The sequence below is a fragment of the Trichosurus vulpecula genome, chromosome 2 (genome assembly GCF_011100635.1).
Source record: "Trichosurus vulpecula isolate mTriVul1 chromosome 2, mTriVul1.pri, whole genome shotgun sequence".
Taxonomy (NCBI): Eukaryota; Metazoa; Chordata; class Mammalia; order Diprotodontia; family Phalangeridae; genus Trichosurus; species Trichosurus vulpecula.
This window is the reverse complement of record NC_050574.1, coordinates 65444150-65469044: the sequence shown is the minus strand read 5'-3', so window position 1 is coordinate 65469044 and position 24895 is coordinate 65444150. Positions and strand designations below refer to the sequence as shown.

General features: G+C 44.8%; 1 protein-coding gene across 1 annotated transcript in view; it reads left to right on the top strand.

The window, feature by feature from the left end:
- The first annotated feature begins 3719 nt into the window (after window positions 1–3719).
- The window catches only part of MATN1 (matrilin 1), a 31655-nt gene continuing 10479 nt past the window's right edge, over window positions 3720–24895 (top strand). The window contains exons 1-3 of the mRNA XM_036747243.1: window positions 3720–3813; window positions 9855–10201; window positions 23651–23873. Of these exons, the coding sequence (XP_036603138.1) occupies window positions 3720–3813; window positions 9855–10201; window positions 23651–23873 (664 nt within the window). The remainder of the gene's footprint in view (window positions 3814–9854; window positions 10202–23650; window positions 23874–24895) is intronic.

Genomic DNA, 24895 nt, shown 5'->3' with positions numbered 1-24895 from the left:
AAAAGGGGAAGAAAGGCATGAGGAAGTCATGCATTATGCAAATGTCTCGCACATGGATTTGTTGATTCTTCTTGCCTAAAAGGTATATAAGCCCTGTCCCTCAGTTAAATAAACAGAGCTGTTCTTTACTCTTCCGCCTAGCTGGTGTTTTGTGTTTTTCTTTTCACTCTCCTGGCATTCGGCCATCTCCAGCCATTTCGGCACCATAGGCGCTGGCGGCAGAAATGATCCCTTGAATGATGAAATCATAAAGATAAACTGGTTTGAAAATCCTCTGATTATAAATGGCAATTGGACATAAAACAAGAAATTGCCTGTTCATCAAAAATAGTTGCTTATGACATGAAGGATGACCTAAATAAATAAGGGAGATTTCCTATGGATAGTAAATGCCTCTAGAAGCTCCAATTTGCAGATGACTTTGTGCTGATTGTGCTGAATTCTAGAACATTCAGTGAAATTTGAGATTACTCAAAAGAGAACAGCACCCATAAACCGCAAAGGAAAAACAAAGTGGGTGAAAATTGTCTATTGCCTGGATTATGACATGCTATTGGACAGGTAATCCATTGAGTTAGGCATTAATACATGGGGGGAGGGGAAGAAGCATTTATTAATTGCCTACTATGTGTCAGGGACAGTTCTAAGAGCTTTACAAATGTTATCTCATTTGATTTTCAAGGAAATTGAACCAGATAGAGGTTAGGTGACTTGCCTAGGGTCATGATAGTAGGTGTCTGAAACAAAATTTCACCTAAAGTCTTCCAGAATCCAGACTCAGTTCTCTTCCCACTATGTCTTTAGCTGCCTATATATATATATATATATGTATATGTATACATGTATAATATATATATATATGATATTTAATACATATTATATATAATTGGATAAGAGAAGGAGGAAAGTGGGCTGGAATTTACATGGGAAATGGGACAGAACAGTGACTACAAATTGCTTGCTGCTGAAAAAGTTTAACTTTTTAATGTTTATTTTCTCCCAGTGATGTTAAAGGGTTGTGAATCATGAAGCATTATGATCTCAAAAAAAATAAAATTGCAGGTGACTCAACAGACAGTGGAATACGGCAGTATACCAATATACTGGTGAGTATAAGTTGGCACCATGACTCGTGTGGTAAGTGGCATAGAAGATAGCACCAGTGGCACTTAGGACCAGAAAAGGAGGTGGGATGGTTATAGAGTGGGAATGAGGGATGGCATCTGGGTTGCTCAAGTTTTAGACCATCACTACCCAGATCTAGAAGTTGACCTCTACTACATGGGTAGGATCTGTACAGAGTAAAGAAAAAGGGCACATAACACAAAGGATGAGAGAGCATGGATCGGCTGTGATCTGTCCTGGTGGATGGAGTACCAACACCATTGAAATCATAGATTCATCCTTTGTGCACATTATGGCCCAAGCAGGACCTTCTACATGACATTCTACATCCCATCAGTCAAATGAGTCCTGGCTCTGGAGTCAGAGACCTGAGTTGAAATCCTTCCCATGATGCTTAACAATCTGGGTGACTTTGGGTGGTACTTAATCTCCTTGGGTCTCAGTTAAATGGGGATGTAGACAAGATGGTCTCTGTGGTCCTTTCTAGCTCTAGCTCTGTAACAGTAAGGCAATAATAACAACGTAGATGATAATTGTCAAAATGTCTATGTAGCTCTGTATCACAATGTGTGTGAGACTCTCCACATAGAAGGTAGAAGAAGTAAACCATTTATGCAGACACCGGAGAACCATATCCCATAACCAAATGTTCAGCTCCACAGCCAGTTGGTCCACTTCATCAAAACAGCAAGGAACCCAAAACATTCAATACACAATATCACAACATGGAGCCTCTCCATCCCAAAGCCTCTCTGACCCTCTGCTGGGATCTTCCCCAAAACAAAACAAACTCACAGTACACCTAAGTCAGCCTGTTCAGTTCTAACAATAACGAGGGTGGCCATTAGTAGCCATAACTGCTTTCTCTCTCTCTCTCTTTCTCTCTCTCTCTCTCTCTCTCTCTCTCTCTCTCTCTCTCTCTCTTTCTCTCTCTCTCAGCATTTCCTGTGACATAACTTCCTTTTTCTGTCAGGAAGCTCCTCCCATCACATGGAACTTAGGCTTCCTGTGATGTAAGCAGGTCACATGGCCTATTAATGGGTGGGAAAGATCTTCAAATCTAAATTGTTACTACAAGCTCCATGATCCTGTGATTTCTAAATCTTTGCCCAGGCTGTCTCTCCCTCATGCTTAAAGTGCACTCCCTCATCCCCTTCACTTCTAAGAATCCCTAGTTTTTAAATCCCACCTCCTGCATGAAGCCTTTCCTGATCCCCTCTGACTACTATGGCCTTCCCCTCCCCCAATTATATATTTTGCATATGTCTGTATATGTGTGTTTGTCTCTCCCCATGGAACATAAACTCTTTGAGAGCAGAGAAGGTTTAATTTTTGCCTCTGCATTCTCAGGGTCTAACAAAGTGCCTGGCATACAGTTAGCATTTAATAAATGCTTGCTGACTTGACTTTTATCAGGTTGTAGCAGAAAGAGCACTGAGAATCCTGCCACTTACTATCTGCAATTTTGATTGTGTGGCCTTGGGCAAGTCATTTAAACCTCCTTGTTCCTCAGTTTCCTCCTCTGTCAAATAAGGGATGGGACTGTGTAGCCTTCTGGCTCTAGATGTTTGCTCTATGATTTTTTTTTGGCTCTATTTCTATGGTGCCAGATGGCCCTTTGAATGTGATTGGATGTTCCCGAAATGCATCCCTTCCCCCCCCCCCCCCCCCCCGCCCCCCAGCCTCTTGGCCTCTGATCTTTTCATATTCTTTCTCACATGTGGTGCCCAGGACTGAATACAACGCCCTTTAGGTTGCCTGACCAGGGTCAAAGATAGCAGAACTGTCAGCTTCTTGCTTCTAGATGCTGAATTTTAGTTATGAAGCCTGCTTTTGAATTTGGTGTTTGAGCTTCTCCAGTGAATTTCCCCAACTTGGAACATGGGGATATTTCTTCCTGCTTAGATATCCCATGGGCTTGCAGTAAAGATCCAAAGATAGGATGTCTGTAAAGCCCTATAGAAATGCTAATATATTCCTATAGTAAGCAATCACTGAATACTAAGGTTTCAACACCAAGGCAAAAGAAATCCCTTACTGAAACATCCAGGAGAGATTGTCAAGGATGATGTGAGACCATAGTCAAAAGTGACTTTCACCCTGTGGAAGGCTACCCCACAGGCCTGGGCCCACGGGCTGTTCAGGAAACTTCAGATAGAGTACATCTAAGCTCCTCCCCCCACCCCAATCCCAACCAAGTCATCAGTCCGTTCCTTCCCTCCTCCCATCTTTTTGCTCCCTCTCCCTCCCTCCCTCTTCTCCCCCCACTGCTTACCTGGTCCCTGATGGGATTTGCTGAGATTCCCTGCATTCCAGTCGAATCACTGGCTGCCTTTGCAAGCAATGGGGCCCTTGTGGGCAGGCAGGGCAGGGCAAGACTGAGCAGCTTGGATGCCAACCTGTTTCCTCCTTCTCCCTCCCCGCCCCTGTCCCCCACCACACACATATCCATTCAGCGTCCTCGCCCCCCTCCTTGCCCCATGTCAGTCGGGGGCCTCATCCTGGCCTCTGGAAGGGGGGGGGCCCTCAAGTTATTACCTCCACTCCAGCTGCTCCAGAGACACTCTGGTGTCTGCCTCCAGCCTTGACGAAACATGATGGGGACCTTCTCCTCTGGCTTCCTGCTCTGCAGCCTGCTGGTTCTTCTCCAGAAGTCTGGGGCTCAGGGAGTACCCCCACAGGTCAGAGGTAAGGGATGGCTCAGCATCTGCCCCTCCAGTGGATCTGAAGGCTTAGGTGCCTAGGATGCACTGAAAAGAGCTACCTCCTTGGAGACAGAGAGTGGGCCACCTTCATGGCACAGGCTTGCAGACACCGGGGGAGCCCTGCTGGGGAGAAGAGGTACTTGGAGGCACAATACAGCAAGAGGGCACAGGGCAGAGATAGGGAGACAAGGGCAGGGTCCAGGGCATGGAACCAGGGAGATCCAAGGAGGAACAGGCACAGGATCAGGAGCAGAGAGGCAGAGATGGGGCAGGGACGGACTAAATAATGACATAATGGTTCAAATGGCTAACACTGATTTAGCACTTCAAGGTCTGTGAAGTACATTACACTTTGTCTATATCGGGGCTTCCACAACGCTTGTGAAGGAGGCACTGTTATTACCTTTTTTTGATGAAGAAACTGAGTCTAGGAAAGGGTAGGTGACTTGTCTAGGCTCATGCAGCTAGTTAGTGACTGAAGCAGGATTGGAACACAGGTCTTTCTGACATCTAAGGCCAGTGTTCTATCTACCCAGGGGGGAGGAGTGTACACGAGGATAGGGATTAGGTGGAGGTTGGGCAGGTTGAGGAGCAGGAATGAGTTAAGAGATGGGGCAGAGATAGAGTCAGAGCCTAACACATAGTAGGGGCTTAATAAATGCTTGTTGATTGGTTTTATTTATTATTTATTATTTTATCTGAGCCAGGGACAATGGCTGAGTTGGGGATAGAAACTAAGATGGGCTTGGGGTTAGGGTACCAGCAGAGGCAGAGAGAGGGAAAGGAGCAGGGGCATACAGAGAGAGGGGGCAGAGCTCAAAAGTAGAAATGGGGGAAATGGGATCATAACATCATCGATTTAAAGCTGGAAGGGATTTCTGAGTTCGTTTAATCCAATTCCCTCATTTTACAGATGAAGAAACTGAGGCCTGGATAGATTGAATGAGTTGCTGAAGGTCATACAGGTAGCAGAGACATAGGGGTGGGGTGGGTAGGGAAGAGACAAGAGCAGAAATAGGGGCATGGGTAGTGACCGAGGCAAGGAAGGAGCAGGGACAAAGAGAGGGTCAGGGCAAAAGAGATATACAAGATTAGTGACAGAGACAGGGATAGGAGGAGGGAGATGGGAACAGGTACGATGATGGGGGCAGAGAAATGGACAGGGGGCAGTGGGAGAAACAGGAATGGGAAGAGGGAGATGGGAGTGGGTACAATGATGGGGGCAGAGAAACGGACAGGGGGCAGTGGGAGAGACAGGGTGGCCACAAAAACAGAGGAGCAGTTGCTGGGAATTCGCACTTTTTCCTTTGCCTTGACTCATTGATATACTCTCAGGAAAAGCTTCATTGACTTCCCCTCAATAACGTGCTTTGATTCTTGGAAGGAAGTCTCCAGGGAGCATTTGCTTGATGCCCCAGATCGGTGTCCGACTGTGCTTTCCTTTTGTCCACCCAGCCCTGGTTTAATTCTCTATTTCACATAGGGACAGCTCCTCCACCCTGCTGCTCAGGCCACTGGGGTTTGTGGGTAACTGAAAAGGTGTGGCCGTCGAGCCCAGCTAAGGAGCAGATTCAGTAAGGGGGTCCTGGTGGCTGAATTGAGTATTTGGGGGGCTGCCATGTGGAAGAGAGATTAGCTTTGCTCTGTGTGGTCCCCCATGACTGCACAAGGAGCCGGCTGGACAAGGTGAGGTGAGACAGACCTTGCATCCCAATTTGAGATGCCCCAAAGTACAGCAGTATGGCCTGCAGAAGCAGAGGGTCCCCCTTGCAGGAGGGCTTCAAAGAAGTCTGGAAGACCACTGTGAGTTCCTTTTCTCCTTTGTCTTTATAGCCCCAGCACCAAGCACACTGCCTGGAACACAGTAGGTGCTTAATCAGTGCTTAGTGTTGATTCATTATCGATTAACATGCCCACGAGGTAGATGGAGCCAGTAGCAGTACAATATACTAATTATACAAGGTTTAATATAAGCAATATCACAATTTGCCAATAGAGGAGATTGAGACCCAGAGAGATAGTGTCTTGCCTTCTCCCTCCACCCCCTACAGCCCCTTTTCTCATTGGTGAATTCCTCTCAGAATCACCATTTTGGGGAGAGGCTCAGACCAGCCAGCCTTCATTTCCCCAACTTCAATGACATATCCCTACTTAGGGACCTTTCTTCTCTGTCCCCTTTTTAGTTTTCTTTAGTTACTGTTTTCCCCCATTAATCTCTTTGAGGTTAGGGACTGTCTTTCCAGGCTGGGAGTCAGGAAGACCTGAGTTCAAATCCAGCCTCAAGTACTGTCTAGCTGTGTGACCATGGATAAATTACTTAATCCTATTTACCTGTTTCCTCATCTGTAAAATGGGGATAATACCAGCACCTACCTCCTAGGGCTATTGTGAGGATCAAATGAGCTGATAATTGGAAAGAGCTTAGCCCAGCGCCTGGCACATAGTAGGCACTATGTAATTGTCAGCTCTTGGAATTGTTGTTGTGGTGGTGGTTATTGTTATTTTATGGTAGTAGTTATTGTTATTTTGTTTGTATCCCAAGTACTTGGCACAGGGCCTGGCACGTAGGTAGGGTTTAATAAATGTTTGTTGACTTGACTTGACTTCCCCACAAATCACAGATTTTGGGCAAGTCTTCTGATTTCCAGGTCGGTGTCCACTCCATTGTAACGTGTTAGGTGCTTACCAGTTAAGTATACTACGATTTCAGGGTAATCGGGAGCAAGGGAGAGGGCTAGGGATATTCAGGTCTCTAGCACCGCCATTCCCTTGATGTCCCATGTTCAAAACCATGTTCAAAAAAGTCATTTTGCACCTTTCTCTCCTTTATTTCTCATAGAGAGTTACTGTGACCTGTCCATTCCACCTCTGCATCCTCTCGAAATCTACAGCACCCCCCATCTGAGTCTGCATGAGGCTCCCCCCCATGGAGGCATACACACACACACACACACACACACACACACACAAATGTCCTCATTAAGGCTATTGGGAACAGGCTTGCCAAGTCACCTCCCTGCCCTTCTTCCCTGGTCAATGGAAACAGCATTAACTCCTCTGACTTGAATCCTGTGTATGCATGTGGCTCCTAGGGACCAATTGACCCCAAGTAATGTTGTCTCACATTGTATCATGCTTTCACAGAACCAGTTTTTAATGTTAAGTGGGATTCATTCTGCTTGGTTACAGATGGCAGAATCGATTAAGGTGTGGAAGGAGGTTTAAAGAGGTAGATTTGGGGTTTATTATAAGGAAAACTGCCTGACATGATGATCAGAGCTGTCCAACAGTGGGAGGGCTTGCCTTACAAAGTAGTGAGTTCTTTGTCTCTAACAACCAGGACCTAGAGACTGCCTGCCAGGGATAGTGCAGGGGGGAGAAACCCCTGCATCAGTCAAGATTGGATTACATGCTGTCTGAGGTTCTTCCATCTTTGGCATTCCATTATTTAGCATGGCAGAGTGGAGGGGGGGGAAGTACTAGGGGTGAAGTAAGAGGACCTGAGTTTGAATTTTACCTCAGATGCTTACTACTTGTGTGACCTTAGGCAAGTCACTTATCCCCCTTGGGATTCAGTTTCCCTAGCTGTAAAATGAAGGGGTGAGACTAGATAGCTTTCCAGGTACTTCACAGCTCTTGATTTGTGATCCTAATACTCATGTGACTTTGACCAAGCCACTTAATTTCCTTGGGCCTCAGTTTCCTTATCTGTAAAATGAGGGATTGGTCTAGGCAACTCTAAGATGACTACCAGCTCTATGGTTCTTTGTCTGACATTTAAGGCCCTCCATAATTTCATGCCACCTCACCTTCTTTTCCTCATGTGCTCCATTCTTTCTCTACCTCTTTGGTCCTAGAATGTCTCCCTCCTTCTCTTCAATTGCTGAATTCCTGTTCAGTTGTTTTTTGGTTGTGTCTGACTCTTTGTGACCCCTTTTAGGGTTTTCTTGGCAAAGAACTGGAGCAGTTTGCCATTTCCTTCTCCAGCTCATTTGACAGATGAGGAAACTGAGGCTAACAGAGTAAAGTGACTTGCCAAGGGTCATATAGCTAGAATAAGTTTGAGGCAAGATTTGAACTAAGGTCCTCTTGACTCCAGGCTTCATGCTCCTTCTATTGTGCCACCTAGCTGTCCCAATTCCTAGCTATTGAATTCCTACCTTACCTTTAAAGTCTAATTCAAATATCCCCTTCTCTAGGAGGTAGTCCCTGACACCCTGTTGTTAGTGGGATTTCCCCCTAGAACTCACGAATTGAAGATTTTTGGGTAGCTCTCCCATGCCTTTATGAACTGTTGTGTGTTCTAATTCTTTATGCTTATATCTTAGTCTTTGTATCTCAGTGTCTACCATAGTGCTCTGTACACAGTAGGCACTTACTGCATGTTTACTGAATGAATCAATGAATGAGTACATATTCTCTTGGAATATTGGATCAAAGAGTGAGCAGGTGATGCTGGGGAGTGCAGTGATCCGGTGAATAATGCCAGGGCATTAGGACTTGGAGTCTGGAAGATCTAAGTTTAAATCCTCACACTAGTTGTGTGATCCCAAGTCACTTAATTCTCTGTGCCTCAGTTTCCTTATCTGAGGAAGTTGGACTGAAAGGCTTCTTTGGCTCCTCCCAACTATAATTCTATGATTCTATAAGTAATTCCCACCCCCACCCCACTCCAGTATCCTGGTATTATCTAGGTATCAACTCACATCTTGGAGGGACCAGATCTGTAGGAGAATTAGTCTTTGGATGGTAGTGGTGTGTGTGTGTGTGTGGCACTGAGGGGTGGAAGACTCCATCTTCTCCTGGATGAGTGAAGTTCAGAAGCACCAGTGAGTTGGCTCCTGGTACTGGCAAACTGTATTTCAGAGGATTTCCCTCTGTGTTACAGTTTCTAGGATGAGACAAATATATGTTACTCAACTCAGAATATGACAGTCAACAAGCAAGGATTTGTTGAGTGCCCCTATGTGTCAGGCCTAGTGCTATGAGTGGGGACACAGAGACTGAGAAAGTATCTGCCCTCTAGTAGTTTACATTCTACTGTTTATTACATGTTTACAGATAAGTAAACACAAGATATATACAAAGTAATGGGTGTGTGTATGTGTGAGGGGGTGGAGTGGGGTTGACATCTGAGGGAATCAGGAAAAGACTGCTGTAGGATGTGAGCATAATGTCAGAGCTCAGAGAGCCCTCAGAACCCAGAATGTCAGAGCTGGGAGGGGCCTTAGAACACAGAATGTCAGAGCAAGGAGGGCCCCTGGAACACAAAATGTCAGGACTGGAAAGGGCTGAAAAAGACTTTCTAACAGAAAGTCAGAAAGGACTTGAGAATGTAAAATGTTAGGACCCTGAAGGAATCTTAGAAATAAAGAAGGCTTTATTTTACAGATGAAATAACAGGATCAGAGAGGGGAAGTGACTTCATTAAGGTTGCACAGCAAATTAATAGGGGAGTCAGGACTCTAAGCCGAAGCCTCCTTACTCCTAGCCCTTTTTTTTTAAATTATACCTTACTTTATCCTCCAACTCTATCCTCCAAGATTTTTGAATCAGGTTACTTTGCGGGGATTCTAACTGACTATCAAGTCCTCTCCTCCCTTCCCTCCAACCCCCTATGAATTGGATAACTACATTTTGAGTAGCAGTAGTGGTGAGAGAAGGGGAAACCACTCCTTTGAATGTCTTTAGGGGACAAGGTCAATCAGCAAGTTCCTTAGGAAACCCTATTCCAGTCCTCCAACATTCTTCAAACTGTAGGGATCATCCAGTCTCTCCTTCTAGGATCAATATGTGGTTAAACATAGACAAACAACCTGTTTAATTCAAGGGATGGGTAACTGACTCTGAATACTTTGGACAAGTCATCCACAAATGTTTGGGTAATTATGGCTTCTGTTTGACCTGATTGTGAGTTGTTCTTGTGAATTTCTTAATGTCTTGCTGTTTTCCCAGGCCTGGCCTTGGAAAATGACCCTTGGTTCCTTTTCTCCTACACTTCTCCATCTCCCCTCCAACAAACAGGGCACCTGTGCAGGACAAGGCCCACAGACCTGGTGTTCATCATCGACAGCTCCCGAAGCGTGCGGCCCCGGGAATTTGAAAAAGTCAAGGTCTTCTTGTCCCAAGTCATCGAGTCCTTAGATGTGGGGCCCAACACGACTCGGGTAGGAGTGGTCAACTATGCCAGTGCCGTCAAGCATGAGTTCCCCCTCAAGGCTTATGGGACCAAGGCCAGTCTCCTGCAAGCTGTGCAAAAGATTGAGCCTCTATCCACGGGCACTATGACAGGCCTGGCCATCCAGTTTGCCATCAACAAAGCCTTCAGTGAGGTTGAAGGAGCCCGGCTCAAGTTCCCAGAGATCAACAAGGTAGGTGTCAGTTTGTATTTTCTTAGGAGTCTAGGCCTTTGGTGTCTCGGTACTAGGTTCCTTGGTCTCTCTCAGCACTAGATCTCAAGCTTCAGCAGGGCAGGAAATGCTTGTCTTTAACCCTTCCATGATGTCAAGAATTCTCCAGGGGTTGATCGTTTCTCTGGTGATGGTGATGGAGATAGTGGCGATGGCAGGCAATATTGAATGTGGTTTTGATGGTGGCAATGGGAAAGGAGGATGACACGGATAATGGGGATGGCAATTATTCTGATAAAATGCGCACACACCCTTAGTATATGGACTCTCTGAGGTTCTATTCAAGATTCCATTCATTTCCCCACTCACCAAACATCAATGGTTTCCTAGTATTCCTAGGATCAAATACAAACTTGTGTTTGGTTTTTAAAGCTTTACTCAACCTAGTTCCAACCAAAAAAAGAGGATTATTATGGGGAAAAGGGGATTAGATGGGTTTTGTTTGGGCCCAGAGGGTAGAATTAGATGGAATCTGGAGAGAGGAAGGTTTGACAAAGGAAAAGCTCCTTAACAATGACAAAGAGATGTTCCCCAAGTGGAATGGCCCTCTTTGGGAGGGGATTTATTTCTGTTCACTGGAGAGATCCAAGATGAGCCTTCACACCCACTTGTTAGAGATTTTGTAGTCCATTCCAGACAAGTCAACAGGTATTTCCTTATAGTGCCTACTTTGTGCCAGGCACTGTGCTAAGCACTGGAGATACAAAGAAAGGCAAAAACCAGTCCCTGTTCTCAAGGGCTTCACACTCTAATGCATTTAAGCAACTATATACAAACAAGATTTATATGGGACAAATTGGAAATGATCAACGGAGGGAAAATGCTAGTTTTAAGAGGGACTTGAAAAGATTTTTTTTTACAGAATGTAGGATTTTCTCTGAGACATGAAGGAAGCCAGGGAAGCTAGGAGGGGGTATGAAGAAGGAGAGAATTCCAGGCATGGGGGACAGCCAGTGAAAATGAAGTCAGTAGAGGAGCATTGAATGCAAAGATTAGCAAGTAAACCAGAGATACTGGATCCTAGAGTATGTGTAAGATGTAAGAAAGTTGGAAAGGCAGGAAGGCATCAGGTTATAAAGGTCTTTAAAAGCCAAACAGGGCAATTACCTAAGACAATTTCAAAAGACACATGATACAAAATGCTATTCATGTCCAGAGTAAGAATTATGGAATTTGAATGCAGATCTATTTTCTCTTTCTTTTATTGTTTGTTTTTCTTTCTCACGGTTTTCCCCTTTTGTTCTGTTACTTCTTTCATAACACGACTAATGTGGAAGCTTGTGTATTATGATATATGTATAACTTGTGTCAGATTGTGTGCTGTTTTGTTGAGAGGGGGAGGGAAGGTAGAGAGGAAAAATTTAGAACTCAAAGTCTTACAAAAGCAAATGCTGAATAATAATAATAATAATAAAAATATGACAGTGACAACAACAATAATAACAACACAGACAAACGGGATTTGAAGCTGGAGGTGATGATGAGTTAAGATTCTTGTTCAGATTGCACTGGATGGCATCTGAGGCTCCTTTCAACTCTGAGATTCTGTGGTTGGAATGCAGGCCCTGCTCTCAAGGACCTTACAAACTAATTGGTGAAAGACTGTGTATAATGATTAGGAGTAAAAGAAAGAGGGTGATAAGTACAAGAGAAAGAGGGGTTCGGGCAAAGTTCTGGGAGAACTTCAGGGATGGGAAGCTTGCTCAGGGATGGACAGGTCTTTGTGGAGGAGAGGCTCCTGACCTGGGCCTTGAAGGAGGGGAAGGATTTGATAGACAAAGATGGGAGAAGTCCATTCTAGGGATGATAGATGGTGTATTGAAGGCAAAGAGGCATGGGATAAAACAAAACGGAGAGTTCAATAAGACAAAGCTGGAAAGGTAGGCAGGATCTGGACTGGGGAGCCTTGAATGCTAAGATATTATAATAGGAGTTGTTAACTACATCATGCTTTAGAATTACAAAGTATTTTACAAATATTATTTCATGTGGCCTTAACAGCCCCTTGTATGAAGTAGATACCACAAACGTCCTGGTCTCATGGATAAAGGACCATGAGGCTCTAAGAAATTAAGTGACTTGTCTATGGACAGAGAGTAGCAGAGCTGGGAGTCAAACCCAAATCCCTCTTGATCCCAAGAACACCAGGCTGCCTCTCAGGAGTGGCAGCCACACTTTATTGTATAGGAAAGGTCAAGCCAGAGAAGGCTGTTGAGTAGATGAGGGATGTCATCAGAATCTTCAAATAGGGTCATTAATAAGACATGATATGATGGATGGATTGGAGATGGTATAGAACTGAGACAGAAAGATCCCCTAATCGGCACTTACAATGGCCTGGGTGAGCATGAAGGAGAATGTTTACAGAGAGAGGAACTAAAATGGGTACTAGGAGAATGGGAAAGATGGGGCAGACAGGAGAGAGCTTGAAAAAGATGGGTTAGATTTTTGAAGGTCCTTCCCAGCTCTGACATCCTGTGTTCTAAGGGTCTCCCAGCTCTTGCTCAGCTCTAACAGGTTATAATCCATCATCTTTTTAAAGTAGGAAACTTGTTGAATCTACTGGGTGAGGCCTACTCATTTTCTGGCTCCTACTGTGCAGATGTGGGACTGATGACGGGCTGGGGCCTTGGTTTGGATCTGCTGGGCAGTACCCACATGCATTTCTTTGCCCCATTGCTTTCTTCCCCAGGCCTGGAAGGGAGCTGGTTTCACCAAATAGAAGCCTACCATCCCTATTCCTGGGACTTGGGTGCCATCTTGTGGCCAAAGGTGGTTAAGGCTATTTGGAGAGAAGACTAGACAGGGGGTGGGTCAAAGGATTCTGCGTCTTGACTTCAATGAAGCTCCCTTGGATAACAGGGGACTAGAATGCACCCGTCTGTTCCAAAGACCCTTCCTCCAGAAAATTGTTGCTTTAATCTATTTCCTGTCAAAATGCCCACGTCCAAATCTCTGTAGTCATGGAAAACGATTTCCCATCGGACACAGTTCTTGGAGATATTCCCACCAGGGATGACCCTGCCCAAGAATAGAAGAGGATTTGCTAACGCAGAGGTTTTACATCCTTTCTGGGGAGGCCAAAGACAGAAAGACCCATCTTTTACTGCCCCCTTTGGAGCTGAAGAAGAGTTAGATTAGAGCATCTCCTGGAGACACCTGCTGGCAGCGAGAAGGAACTGCAGAATTGGGGACCATGGAAAGTTATTGAGCAGTAAAGTCAGAGGTTCCCAAACTTATTTGGCCAACCACCCCCTTTTTAAAAAAATTACTCAGCGCCCCCCAGAAAATCTACTTTCTTCAACCCTTTAACATTTTTTGAAATTTGAAACATTTCAAAAATATAAATGATATATTTTCAAATGACATATTTTAACTTTAATAATTTATTGTAAATTTGTGGGTTTTTTTCCTGCATTGAAATTTTGATGGGGCAATATCGCATTGTGTAACTCTACAGCATCGCATTGTAAACAAGTCATTACACGCACATATTCCTGCCAATGCATGCTGGACTTCCTGACGACGTGCAACATACTCACCTGACAACACTTTCTTGTTACGACCTATTGGAGGACTTGACCATCGATCGATTATAACTGGCATTTTGTATGTTTATTTGGAAAATAATGTAATCTTTATGACTTTAACTCTGTTACGTAACAGATGAAACCTGTATGAATGGTTTTTCAAAATTTTCTTATCTTTTTTTCTCTCCTTATGCTTCCACCTTCCCCTTATTTTTATTCAATGCCCCACCCCCATTGCACCTGAGGTGACTACCACTCCCTTGGATCATTCCAGCACCCCCGGGGGTGATATTGTCCACTTTGGGAACCTATGCAAAATCAGTTATTCTTTTGGACTGGATTCAAGGCCTACTTCTGTTACTTATAGAATGGTAGACTGAGAGTCAAGAAAATCTGGGTTTAAATCCCTCCTCTGGCACTCCCTAGCAGTGAGTGACCCTGGGCAAAGGCACTTAACCTTTCTACGTCTCAATTTCCTCACTTGTAATATGGGGATTAAAGGTGCGGCTAGTCACTACCTCATGGATTTGTTGTGAGGCTCAAATGTTGGGTTGGACAGGGTTGAGGCATCCCAGCCCATTTTAACTTGGATACCTTAACTAGGCGAAATAGCACCTAGACCAATGAAAAGACTTTAGACTAAGCGTGAAAAGTCTTTGAAAGCCATTGGATGAAATTAACTAACAGGAGCCCCGTTTTAATGTCCTGGGAAACTAGATCATGCCTCTGGATATTATCTACAAATTATGAAGCTGAGAAGGAGAAGGAATTCAGGGTGTTACTTATATAAACCACTTTGCAAAATTTTAAGTGCTCCAATGTCAGTGGTTTTTATTATGCTTGGCCATGTGACCTTGGCAAGTCATTGACCCTTTCTGGGATTTAATTTCTTCCTCTGAAAATTGAGGCAGTTGGACTAGATGGCCCCTAAAGTCTCTTCGAACTCTTACATCTATGACATGCTATAATCTATTTCCCATGAACAATAAATCAATAATTAGTATTGAAATATGCTAAATGGTCACTCATCAGACCTGTCTATAGAAGGCAGCATCCTGACCACACTTAAGGCTGATGGGTGACGAAGAATCTCCTGGTGTGTCTACTACCATAGGCATCCTCCTCTCTCCAAAGAAATCAGCCTTTGCAAAAGATGCTAAGATCTAGTTTTTTGGCCTTAGGCCTCACCATGCTATGGGCTACTCTCCATAGTATCAGCTCCTTCTCTTGACCTTACTTTTGGCCCCAGGATTTTTTCCACCTGCTATATGGGTGAGACAATATGGTAGAGTGAAGAGAGATCTGGACTTGAACCCTGAAAGACCTGTGATCACATCCTATCTTTGACACATACCAACTCAGCGACCTCTCAGTGATCTAGACATTTTGATTCTGGACTATAAGTTACAGAGAACATGTCAACTTGCATTGGTAAAGGGAATTCCCTGTAGTAATGATGTCACAGGTCTAATCCCAATGTATTGAAGTACCATGTACTAAAACTTCCCTGACCCAGAACTCCCAGGATCTCCTAAACCTCCTGGATCTGCCTGGTCATGAAGCTTATTTGGCTCTCTGACTTCTAAGCTCAGCTGTACCTAACTCCTGAATCTTCTTCACCAAAGAGCATTAGTGACTTCCTCATTGCTAAATGAGGCACCCTTTGTTTTTGTCTTCATTCTCTGGGATCTTTCAAAGAGGCTGCTGCTGACCTCTCTGCTTCTGGACTCCCTCTGTGCCCTTGGCTTCTGAAAAGCCGCACTTCCCTGCTCCTCCTTAAACCTCTGAAGTTACTCTTCCAACTCGTTCACTTTGCTCTCATCTTTTGTCAGACCTCTCCTCCCTCCTCCCACCCTACTCCTGATATGGGTATTTCTCAAGGGTCTGTTCTTGGACATTCTCATTCATCTCTGAGCTTCTAAAGCCATAACTCCCTGTTATCTCTTTCTGTCTTTCCTCTCCTCTCCTCTCCTCTCCTCTCCTCTCTTCTCTTCTCCTTTCCTTTCCATCTCCTCTCTCTGTCTCTCTACTCTGTGTCTGTCTGTCTCTCTCTCTGTCTCTCCCTTCCCAACTCTGTCTCCATGTCTCTGTTTCTTTATCTCACATACAAACACATGGACACACAGACAGAGACATATACACCCTTTGAGTCCTCTCTTCTTTTCTGAACTCCAGAACTATATTTCTAGCTCTCCACAAGAAATTTCCACCTGGGTATCCCTGTGGGCCCTCCAACTCAGTGTGGCCAGAACCAAGCTTATTATTTCCCCCTTAAATTATTTTGTCTTCTGACTCTGTATTTTTATGTATGGCACCAGTATTCCCCTGTCTCCTCTGACCTCAACCTTGAGGTTGGACGTGACTCTTCCTTTTCTTTCATACCTTGTATCCCATCAATTACCAAGTACTCTTGAAGCAACCTCCAGGGTGCCTCTTGCTTCCCTCCCCCTCCTCTCTCTTTCCACGGCTTCCACTCTTTCCCGAGCCTTCATTGTCACCTTCCTGGACTGTTGCTGGAGCCTTCTGAAAGGTCTTCAAGACAGCATTCTTCCCTGACTCCAATCTACCCTTAACACTTCTGCCAGAACGATCTTTCTTTTGCACAGATCTGGTTATGGCCTTTTTTGCTCAAACATCTTTGGTGGTTCCCTATAGCTTAGTAAGTAAATGAATGAGTGAAGGAAAAAATTTATTAAGTGCTAACTATGTGCTAAACATTGTGCTAAGGATATAAACAGAAAAGTCAGACAGCTCCCTTTCATGAAGCTCACATTTGGATGGAGAGAGATGATAAACATCGGAGATTTCAGCTCTAAGACAGAGGGATGCAAAGGCCCCTGTGGTCCGTAGGTTACAGCTTACTGTGATAAAGTAGTTGACAATGCATATTTTAAAATGTTATTTCCGCTGATAAAACTCCAACTATTTCTGATGTTGAGCCACCTGAATACACAGAGGACTGTTGTGGTGAGAACTTTCATTTCTGGGTTTTCGGTTGCTGTGGCTGCTGAAGAAGAGGGGGCTGAGTGATGGAGACCACCAGATCACATTGTTTCCTGGGATGGTAGCTGCAGGGGCTTAGCTGGAGGCTCAGAGGTCTGGGGGGTCCTGTAATTGCTGGGGTTCTCGGGTTCAGCTTCCTGGACTGTTTCTGTTGGATTTCCAGGGGAGGTATTATTCGAAGGGGTGGGAGTAGTTTAACTCACCTGACACATGCCCCCCAAGGCACTGAGGGTGCCTTGCTGCTTCAGGCAGGCTGGTTTACTTGCACTGTGGGTGGCAACTGGTTGGTAGTTGGTGGGCATCCAGCTTGGAAATAAAGCTCAAACTCTTCTGCTTGCTACCCAAGGCCCTTTGCCGTCTGATGTCAGCCTATCTTTGCAGTCTTGTTATGGGTTACTTCCCCCTTTGAACCTTACACTCCGGCCAGACTGCATCATGATCGACTTCTAGACATATACTCTCCCACCTCCATACGTTTGCTCATACTTCTTCCTATGCTTAGAATGCCCTCTTTCCTCATTTTCCTTGGTGGAATTTCTACCTATCCTTCAAAGCCTCACTCAAATGCCATTTCCTTCAGGAATCCTTTCCTGATTCCATAATGACCTTCCCCTCAGACCTTACAAAACATTTTTACACCTCTCTAATATACCAATCATGTAATATTGTATATCATAGTAATCTGTCTTGTCTTAGTCCCCCAGAGAACTGCTAGGTCTACAAGGGAGGGACCTATGTATTATTTTACCCTTAGCATCTAAAAATAGATACTCAATATATTTCTGCTGAATGAATGAGCAGGACGTTTATAGTAGAAAGAACAGTCTCTGGAGTCAGAGGACCTGGTTTTAAATTCCATCTATAACTCTTAATACCTGTGTAACATTGTTGCACAGATCAATTAGCTTTCTTGGGCCTCAGTTTCCTCATCTGTAAAAATGAAAGGGTTAGATTAGATGCCCTTTTAGGTCCCTTCCAAATTTAGATCTTTAATCCTAGGAATGAATGGATAGATGGATTGCTAAAAAGAGTTGTTGTCAGAATGATAGCCCTTCAGAATTTTGAAAACAGCTATTATGTCCGTCCCAAGCCTTCTCTTTTTCAGACTGAACATTCTAAGTTCCTTCAACAAATTCTCATACGATGTCATCTTCAAGTCCTCCACCATCATGGTTCTCCCTCCTTTGGACACTCCAGTTTTTCAATGTCCTTCCTAAACTGGTGTTCAGAATGGAAGACAATATTCTAGACAGGACATAGCACGATATTTTATTTACCATTTGAAGCTCTTCACAACCTGGTCCCTGCCTATCCTTCCAGACTTCTTATACTTTCCTCCCCTCCACACACTCTACAATTCAACCCACTTTTCCTTATACACGACACTTTGTCTCTTGTGTCAGAGATTTTGCCTGGAATTTTCTCCTTCCTCCTCTCCACTTTTTAGAATCCTAAGCTTCTTCCAAGACTCAGATTAAATGCCATCTTCTGCAGAAGGCCATTTTATGGTCTCCTCCTCCCCCAGAAGCTGGAGAGTCTGGCGACCCTCTAAGGTTACCTTCCATTTACTCATTATGCATCTTGTCTGTACCTAATTATTTACATATTGTCCCCCCTTCTAGACTGTAAGCCCCTTGAGGTCAGGGGCTGTCTTTTGCCATTCTTTGTTTCCCCAGTGCTTACTTGGCAAGCAGTTGCTTAATAAATGTTTGGCAATCGATTGATTATCACCTATTCCACCTGTTGTCCAGTTGTGTCTGACTCTTTGTGACCTTATGCACCATTGAATACTGTTCATGAGGTTTTCTTGGTAGATACTGGAGTGGTTCACCATTTCTTTCTCCAGTGGATCACCTTTTGTCAGAACTGTCCACTTGACCTGCCTGTCTTGGGTAACTCTGCATGGCATAGCTTATAGTTTCATTGAGCTACACAAGCTCCTCTGCCATGACAAGGCAGTGATCCAGGGGAGATCCTCTTCTACACTGTACCAAATCAGACTGACTCTGGTTTAGCCAGCCAAGATTCTGTCCTCCCTACCTCCAGGTGGGTTGTGCCCCTTCTTTGCCTAGGTACTCACACATTATCAGTCAGATGAGGTAGGGCCTGGCTCCATGAGCTCACAATGGAAAAGACTATGGAGCTGGGGCAAGTTACCCCATAATTTGGAGGACCAACAGCACAGAAGGAAGCATTCTCTTGGCATAGGTATGGCTTAGAGTCAGTGGTCCTACCTGACACTACCTGGAATCCTCTAGACTCTTGCTGGGTGAGTGGCAACTACCCAAAGGTTCCTGGCTCAGTACAAGATATTCATAGATTTCCACCCTTGGTGATCCCCCTTATATCATGGTGGCCTTTATCATGTCCCTCATCATGGGGCAGGCTGTCAGAAGGATCACCATCCTCATCTTATTGAAAATAACCCTTGACTGGAAACTTTGGAAGGGCTTCTCCAGGAGTTGAAGAATATATTCCCTTCCCATCAGCCACCTTAGAGCCCAAATTAGTAACTCTCAGATGATCTGGTTGCAGAAAGGATAAAGCCAATTGTGAGAGAATATGCCAGATCTTTATGGAATGTTCCTATTGAACCAGCTTTTGGTAGACTGGACTGGGTTCATTTGTGATGAACTAATAATGATGACAATGATGCTGATGCTGATGCTGATGACAGCTAGCATTTAAGAAGGTTTGCCAGGCATTTTATAAAAATCATCTCATTTGATCCTTATAATAACCCTGCAAAGTTGATACTATTATTATATAATTTTACAGATGAAGAAACTGAGGCACATGAAGGTTAAGTGAATTGCTCAGGGTCACATGACTGATTCTGAAGCAGGATTTAGATTCAAACCTTACTGACTCCTTAGTTTCATCATCTGTATGATAAGGGGGTTGAACCTAATCTCCAAGGTCCCTTCTAGTTCACAATCCTATGAATTCTGGGAAGCTGGATGCCTCATCCAGCAGCCTTCCTCCCCTGCCCACCCAGATCTTGCCCCAGATCTCCTGGTCTGTGGTCAGGATGTCTGCAGGGTAGTTGAGGCAGAGGAGGTCCTGCCCCACAATCTAATCAATCTCTCTTCCACACTCAAATCCTGTGTTCTCTCCTTCTGTTACTCATTTGAGACAGGAATTGTGTGCCAGGGAGGAAGGAGCAACTCACAGCCAAAGCCTCATTTGGGACATGGAGCCACCACTCTGGTGGCTGCAGCACTCCATCATTTCCCACTCTAGCCAGAAGAATATTGAGCATTGTTAGGCTGCCTTAAAGCTCCATCAATCCTAGACCTGCTATCATCGTGTTGCATTGTACCACAATCAGTGAGCAGAGGTGCTGTCCTCAAATCCCAGATTTGGGCCACTAGCAGAGCAATTGTCCGCTAAGGTCTTTCTATAGACATCAGGCTGTGAAATGTGGAAGAAAGGAGAGCAAACCTGGGTTCAAATCCTGCCTGACTGTGTGACCCTCGGAAGTCACTTAACCTCTTTGTACCCAGGTCTCTAAGACCATATAAGTTGCGGAGAAGAGACTAACCTACATTGGTAGAGAGAATTTTCCTACCTGGAAGTTCACTATACCAGTGAAATCTTTGGTCTGGTCCCTCTCTATATTTCCTGGGCCTTAGTCAGATCTATTAGAATTGATTTGCCAGAAGCAGGTGCAGATCGTCTGTGTTCAGATTCATTTGTCTGCCTGGCATGGCAGGCATGACATTCCCCCTCTAGGGAGGCTGAGTCTCAGGTTGAATTCTGCATCTCCACCTGTGTCTGGATAGCCCTTCTCCTAAGCTCTCTATCTCTGCCATGTCAGCCCAGGAGCAGGCCGCAGGCGCCTAATTCCAAGACCTGTGCATACTGGCCTTCTTTTAGAGAACATGACTGTGACACGTTGTTGGCCAGTATGTCCAGTCATGGGAAATATGTACTCAGGACAGGGACCTAGTGGGATGGCCAGAAGGCTTGCTGAGACTCTGGCTAAATCCTCTTCATTTCTAAAAAATCCCAACAAATGCAGCGGAAACAAACCCTTCTAGCCCAGACCTTGGAGAATCTTTTGTTGCCTTTCCAAGCCTAGAGAAAAGGGCCTCTTAACCTAATTCATACCATGAATTCCTTTGCAATTTGATGAAGCCTGTGGGCCCCTTCTCAGAAAAATGGTTTTAAATAATTAAAGGAAATGCTGCATTTCAGTTAGGGGTCAATGGAAATTATTATGTAAATTTTTTTCTTATCTAAGTTAACAAAGTCCCTGAAATAGACTCCTGGTTTCCTTGGGGGTGTGTGTGTCTATGATCCACAGATTAAGAACTCCTATTCTAGCTAAGATCTAAGATCATTAGGTTCTATCAATTATTAGGCTAGACTGCCAAAAAGCTGGCCTTAATTTGAGGATGCTTAGAGGTCCTACAAGAAAGAACAGAAGGTCCTGGAAGCAAGTGGAGTCAACTTTCCACCTACCATCAGCAAAACCAGGCTACCACGTTGTTTGACCAAAAGGGATATAGACTTCCAGGTCTCCTGGTACACATCAAATTGCTAATGGCCCTTTGTCCCTGGGGACTCCTTTCACCTTGGGCCAAGGTAGCTCTTGTGTCATCCCATTGATTGGGACAGACTTCCTTCTGAACCACCCGCTATGTCACTGGGAAGAGGCTCTGACTTATTCACCTTCTGCATAGGCTGCCTCAGGCAAGAGACCATGGTGGAACACACACCTGAAGGGTCCCTCCAGGAATCTCAGTTAGGATCTAGTTGAGAATACACCTGTCTTGGGAAAGCCTTTTTCAGCAATTTCTCCCGGGCTATTCAAAAAGGACTAGCCAAGATGGAGGAAACCACCGATGTGCCTCCAGATTGTGTGGTTAGAGTTGTCCCTTGCTGAGCTTGGAGTCACAGGGCCAGGAGTTTGACCCTTGGCTCTGTCTTTTGCTGCCTGTGTGACCTTAGGTGAGTCACCTGTCTCTGATGGACCTCAGAGAGGAGGTTGGACTAGATGACCTCTAAAGTCCCTCCCATCTCAAAATCTATGATCCTAAATCTTTTGGTTGGGTCATCCCAGGCTTTTAGTCTTCTCCCTGACCACTTGCCTGTAACACAGAATTCATAAGGGAGAGCCAACACAGCTTGAGTGGCATGGCTTGGGTTTGCTCTGCCACATGGGGCCTTGATTACAACCCACGGATAGGGTCAAACCTGCGGACAGATTCTCCATTACTCACTTGGTGACTCCTTCGAGGAACTGGCCCAGTTGTCCCTACATTGAGCTGATGTAATTCCCACAGCCAAAGCAGGACCAGTCTCCAATGGATGCCTGAAACTCTACTCACAAATGTCATTCTTCTCTCTAAAGACCCAATGAATCATGCTCTGCTTCTGCCTTGACAGGTCCAGGGATAGGACACACTTTGTTTTTCTTGTCGTAAAGTCATTTTTCCAGTCATGTCTGACTCTTCTTGACTCCATCTAGGTTTGGTTTTTTTGGCAAAGAGCTGGAGTTGTTTCCATTTCCTTCTCTAGTTTATTTTACAGATGAGCAAAGTGAGGCAAACAGAGTTAAGTGACTTGCTCAGGGTCACAGAGCTGGTAAATATCTGAGGCCAGATTTGAACTCAAGGAGATGAGTCTTCCTGACTCCAGACCTGGCACTCTATCCACTGTACAATCTAGCTTCCCTCTAACAAGACACATGGACCTATTCAAAACCTGGTCTTAGCCAGGCTGGAGACTCCTGGACTGTGTCTCTAGTCCTGATCTCTTCTCTGAGCTCCAGACCCACACCTTGAGCTGCCTACAGGAAACCAATATTGTATGCTTCACCAGCTCATCAAACCCAACATATCCAAAGCCAAGGTCATTATTTTTTCCACCTGAACCTGCCTTTCCTTCTGCTCTCTCTCTCTCTCTCTCTCTCTCTCTCTCTCTCTCTCTCTCTCTCTCTCTCTCCCCCCCCTTTGTCCTGTCTTCCTTATCAACAGGCTATTATTACCCTTGACTATTTCTTCTTTGTTACCTCTTATGTTCAATAGCTAAGTCCCATCAATCCCATATCTAGAATATCCTTCACAGCAGTTGTCTCTTTTCTATTTCGACCATTCATCCTAATTCAGATCCTCATTGCCATCCACCTCAGTTATTGCTGTAGCCTCAATAGTTCTTCCTTATTCTACTTTTTCTTCTTTCTAATCCATTGTTCACAGTACAGACAGAATAATTTTTCTTGCCCACAGATTTTGTCACATCACTCCCTTCTTTGAAAATCTTTAGTGGCTCCCTATTGTCTAGAGAAATTCAAACTCTATGACATGGTATTCAAGGTCTTTCATATTCTGGAACCAGTCTACCATTCCAGTTTTATCTCATACAACTCTCCATGTATCCTAAGCTCCAGTCAAACTGGACAATTCTTTGCCTCCTTAATTCAATTCCTCCTTCAGGAGGTCTTTCCTGGTCTCTCAGTGGATAATGACCACCTCCTTTAGACCATACTCAGTTCTTAGTTTTGTAACTCTCCAGTGAACTTATACTAACACTTTAATATTCTAATCAATCTGTGGGCTCATCAACACGAACATTCTTTCCGGTGATGAAGGTTGTAACCCATACTCATCTGTCTAATTGCGTTATAGTAAACAATAAGTATTTATTAGGTGTCTCTTCCTCCTCCTCCTTCTTTTCTTCTTCTTGTTCTTCTTGTTCTTGTACTTGTTCTCCTTCTCCTCCTCCTCCTCTTCCTCTTCCTTCTTCTTCTTCTCTTCACAGGATTGGGCCCCAGTAAGCTTTGGTTCCCCAGAGAATACAGGTAGGTATATTGGTAGAAGCTCCTAATGTCAGATCTCATTGCTCTTCCTCATTTCCCCTTTCTTCAAAGGTGGCCATCGTGGTGACAGACGGTCGGCCTCAGGATGGTGTGAAGGATGTCTCAGCCAGAGCGAAGGAGAGTGGCATTGAGCTCTTTGCCATTGGGGTGGGTCGAGTGGACAAGCACACCCTGAGGCAGATTGCCAGTGAGCCATTGGAGGAGCATGTGGACTACGTAGAGAGTTACAGTGTCATTGAGAAGTTATCCAAGAAGTTCCAGGAGGCCTTCTGTGGTGAGGAGGAGACATCTGGGCAAAGGGAGCAGATGAGAGAGGAGAGGGTTGGAGAATAAAGTGGAAGGAGAAGCAGGGTGCAGATAAGAGGAATGGTGGGAAGAGCAGGGAATGGGGGAGAGTGGAGGGAGGTACAGAGAATGGAGTGGAGGGAGGAGTTGGGAATGGACAGGAGGAATCATGTGGGAAGCATGGGGCAGAGGAGAGTGTGAAGGCAAGAAGAAGCAGATGAAAGGAATGGTTGGGGAGCAGGGGAAAGGGTGAAAATGGGTGGGGATTAAGGAACAGAAGAGAGGAAAGGAGTAGAAGCAGCAGCAGAGTACAGATAATGAGAATGGTGGGAAGGGGAGGAGCAGCCGGGAGGAATAAGGGATAAAGGGGGCTATGGAGGAGCAAGAAACAAATGAAAGGAACGGTTGGGGAAATAGGGAAGAAGGAAAGAGAAGCATGAGTAAGGAACAAAGAGGAGTTGGGGGAAGGGCAGGGAAGAGAGAAGGAATGATATACAGGAAAGGAAAGAGAGGGGAGTGGAGGGGGGAACAGAGAACAGAGGGGAGAAGCAGGGAGCAGAGGGGAGGAGCAGAGAACAAGAGGGGAGGAGCAGGGAACAAGAGGGGAGGAGCAGGGAGCAGAGGAGAGGAGCAGAGAACAAGAGGGGAGGAGCAGAGAACAAGTGGGGAGGAGCAGAGAACAGATGGGAGGAGCAGGTGTAACAACAATTTGGTTGGCAGCTGTTGTGGGGTTTAAGACCCAACAAGACCAGCAACAAAAGCTGCTGCCAGCACAGGTTCTTTTGATCTACTTTACTAAGGAAAGTTACGTTAGGGAATTAACAATCTTACTTTAGTCCAACATACAAATATCATTCACTCAGTTCAGGAGGAAAAGGCAGCACCCTGAACTTCAGAGCAAATAAAAACAAATTATAAACATACATTAGAAACAGACCAGATCACAATTCATATTTACCAGGAAAGCATCAACATCTGGGTTTACAAGCCCAAGACTCTTAACAATGGCTG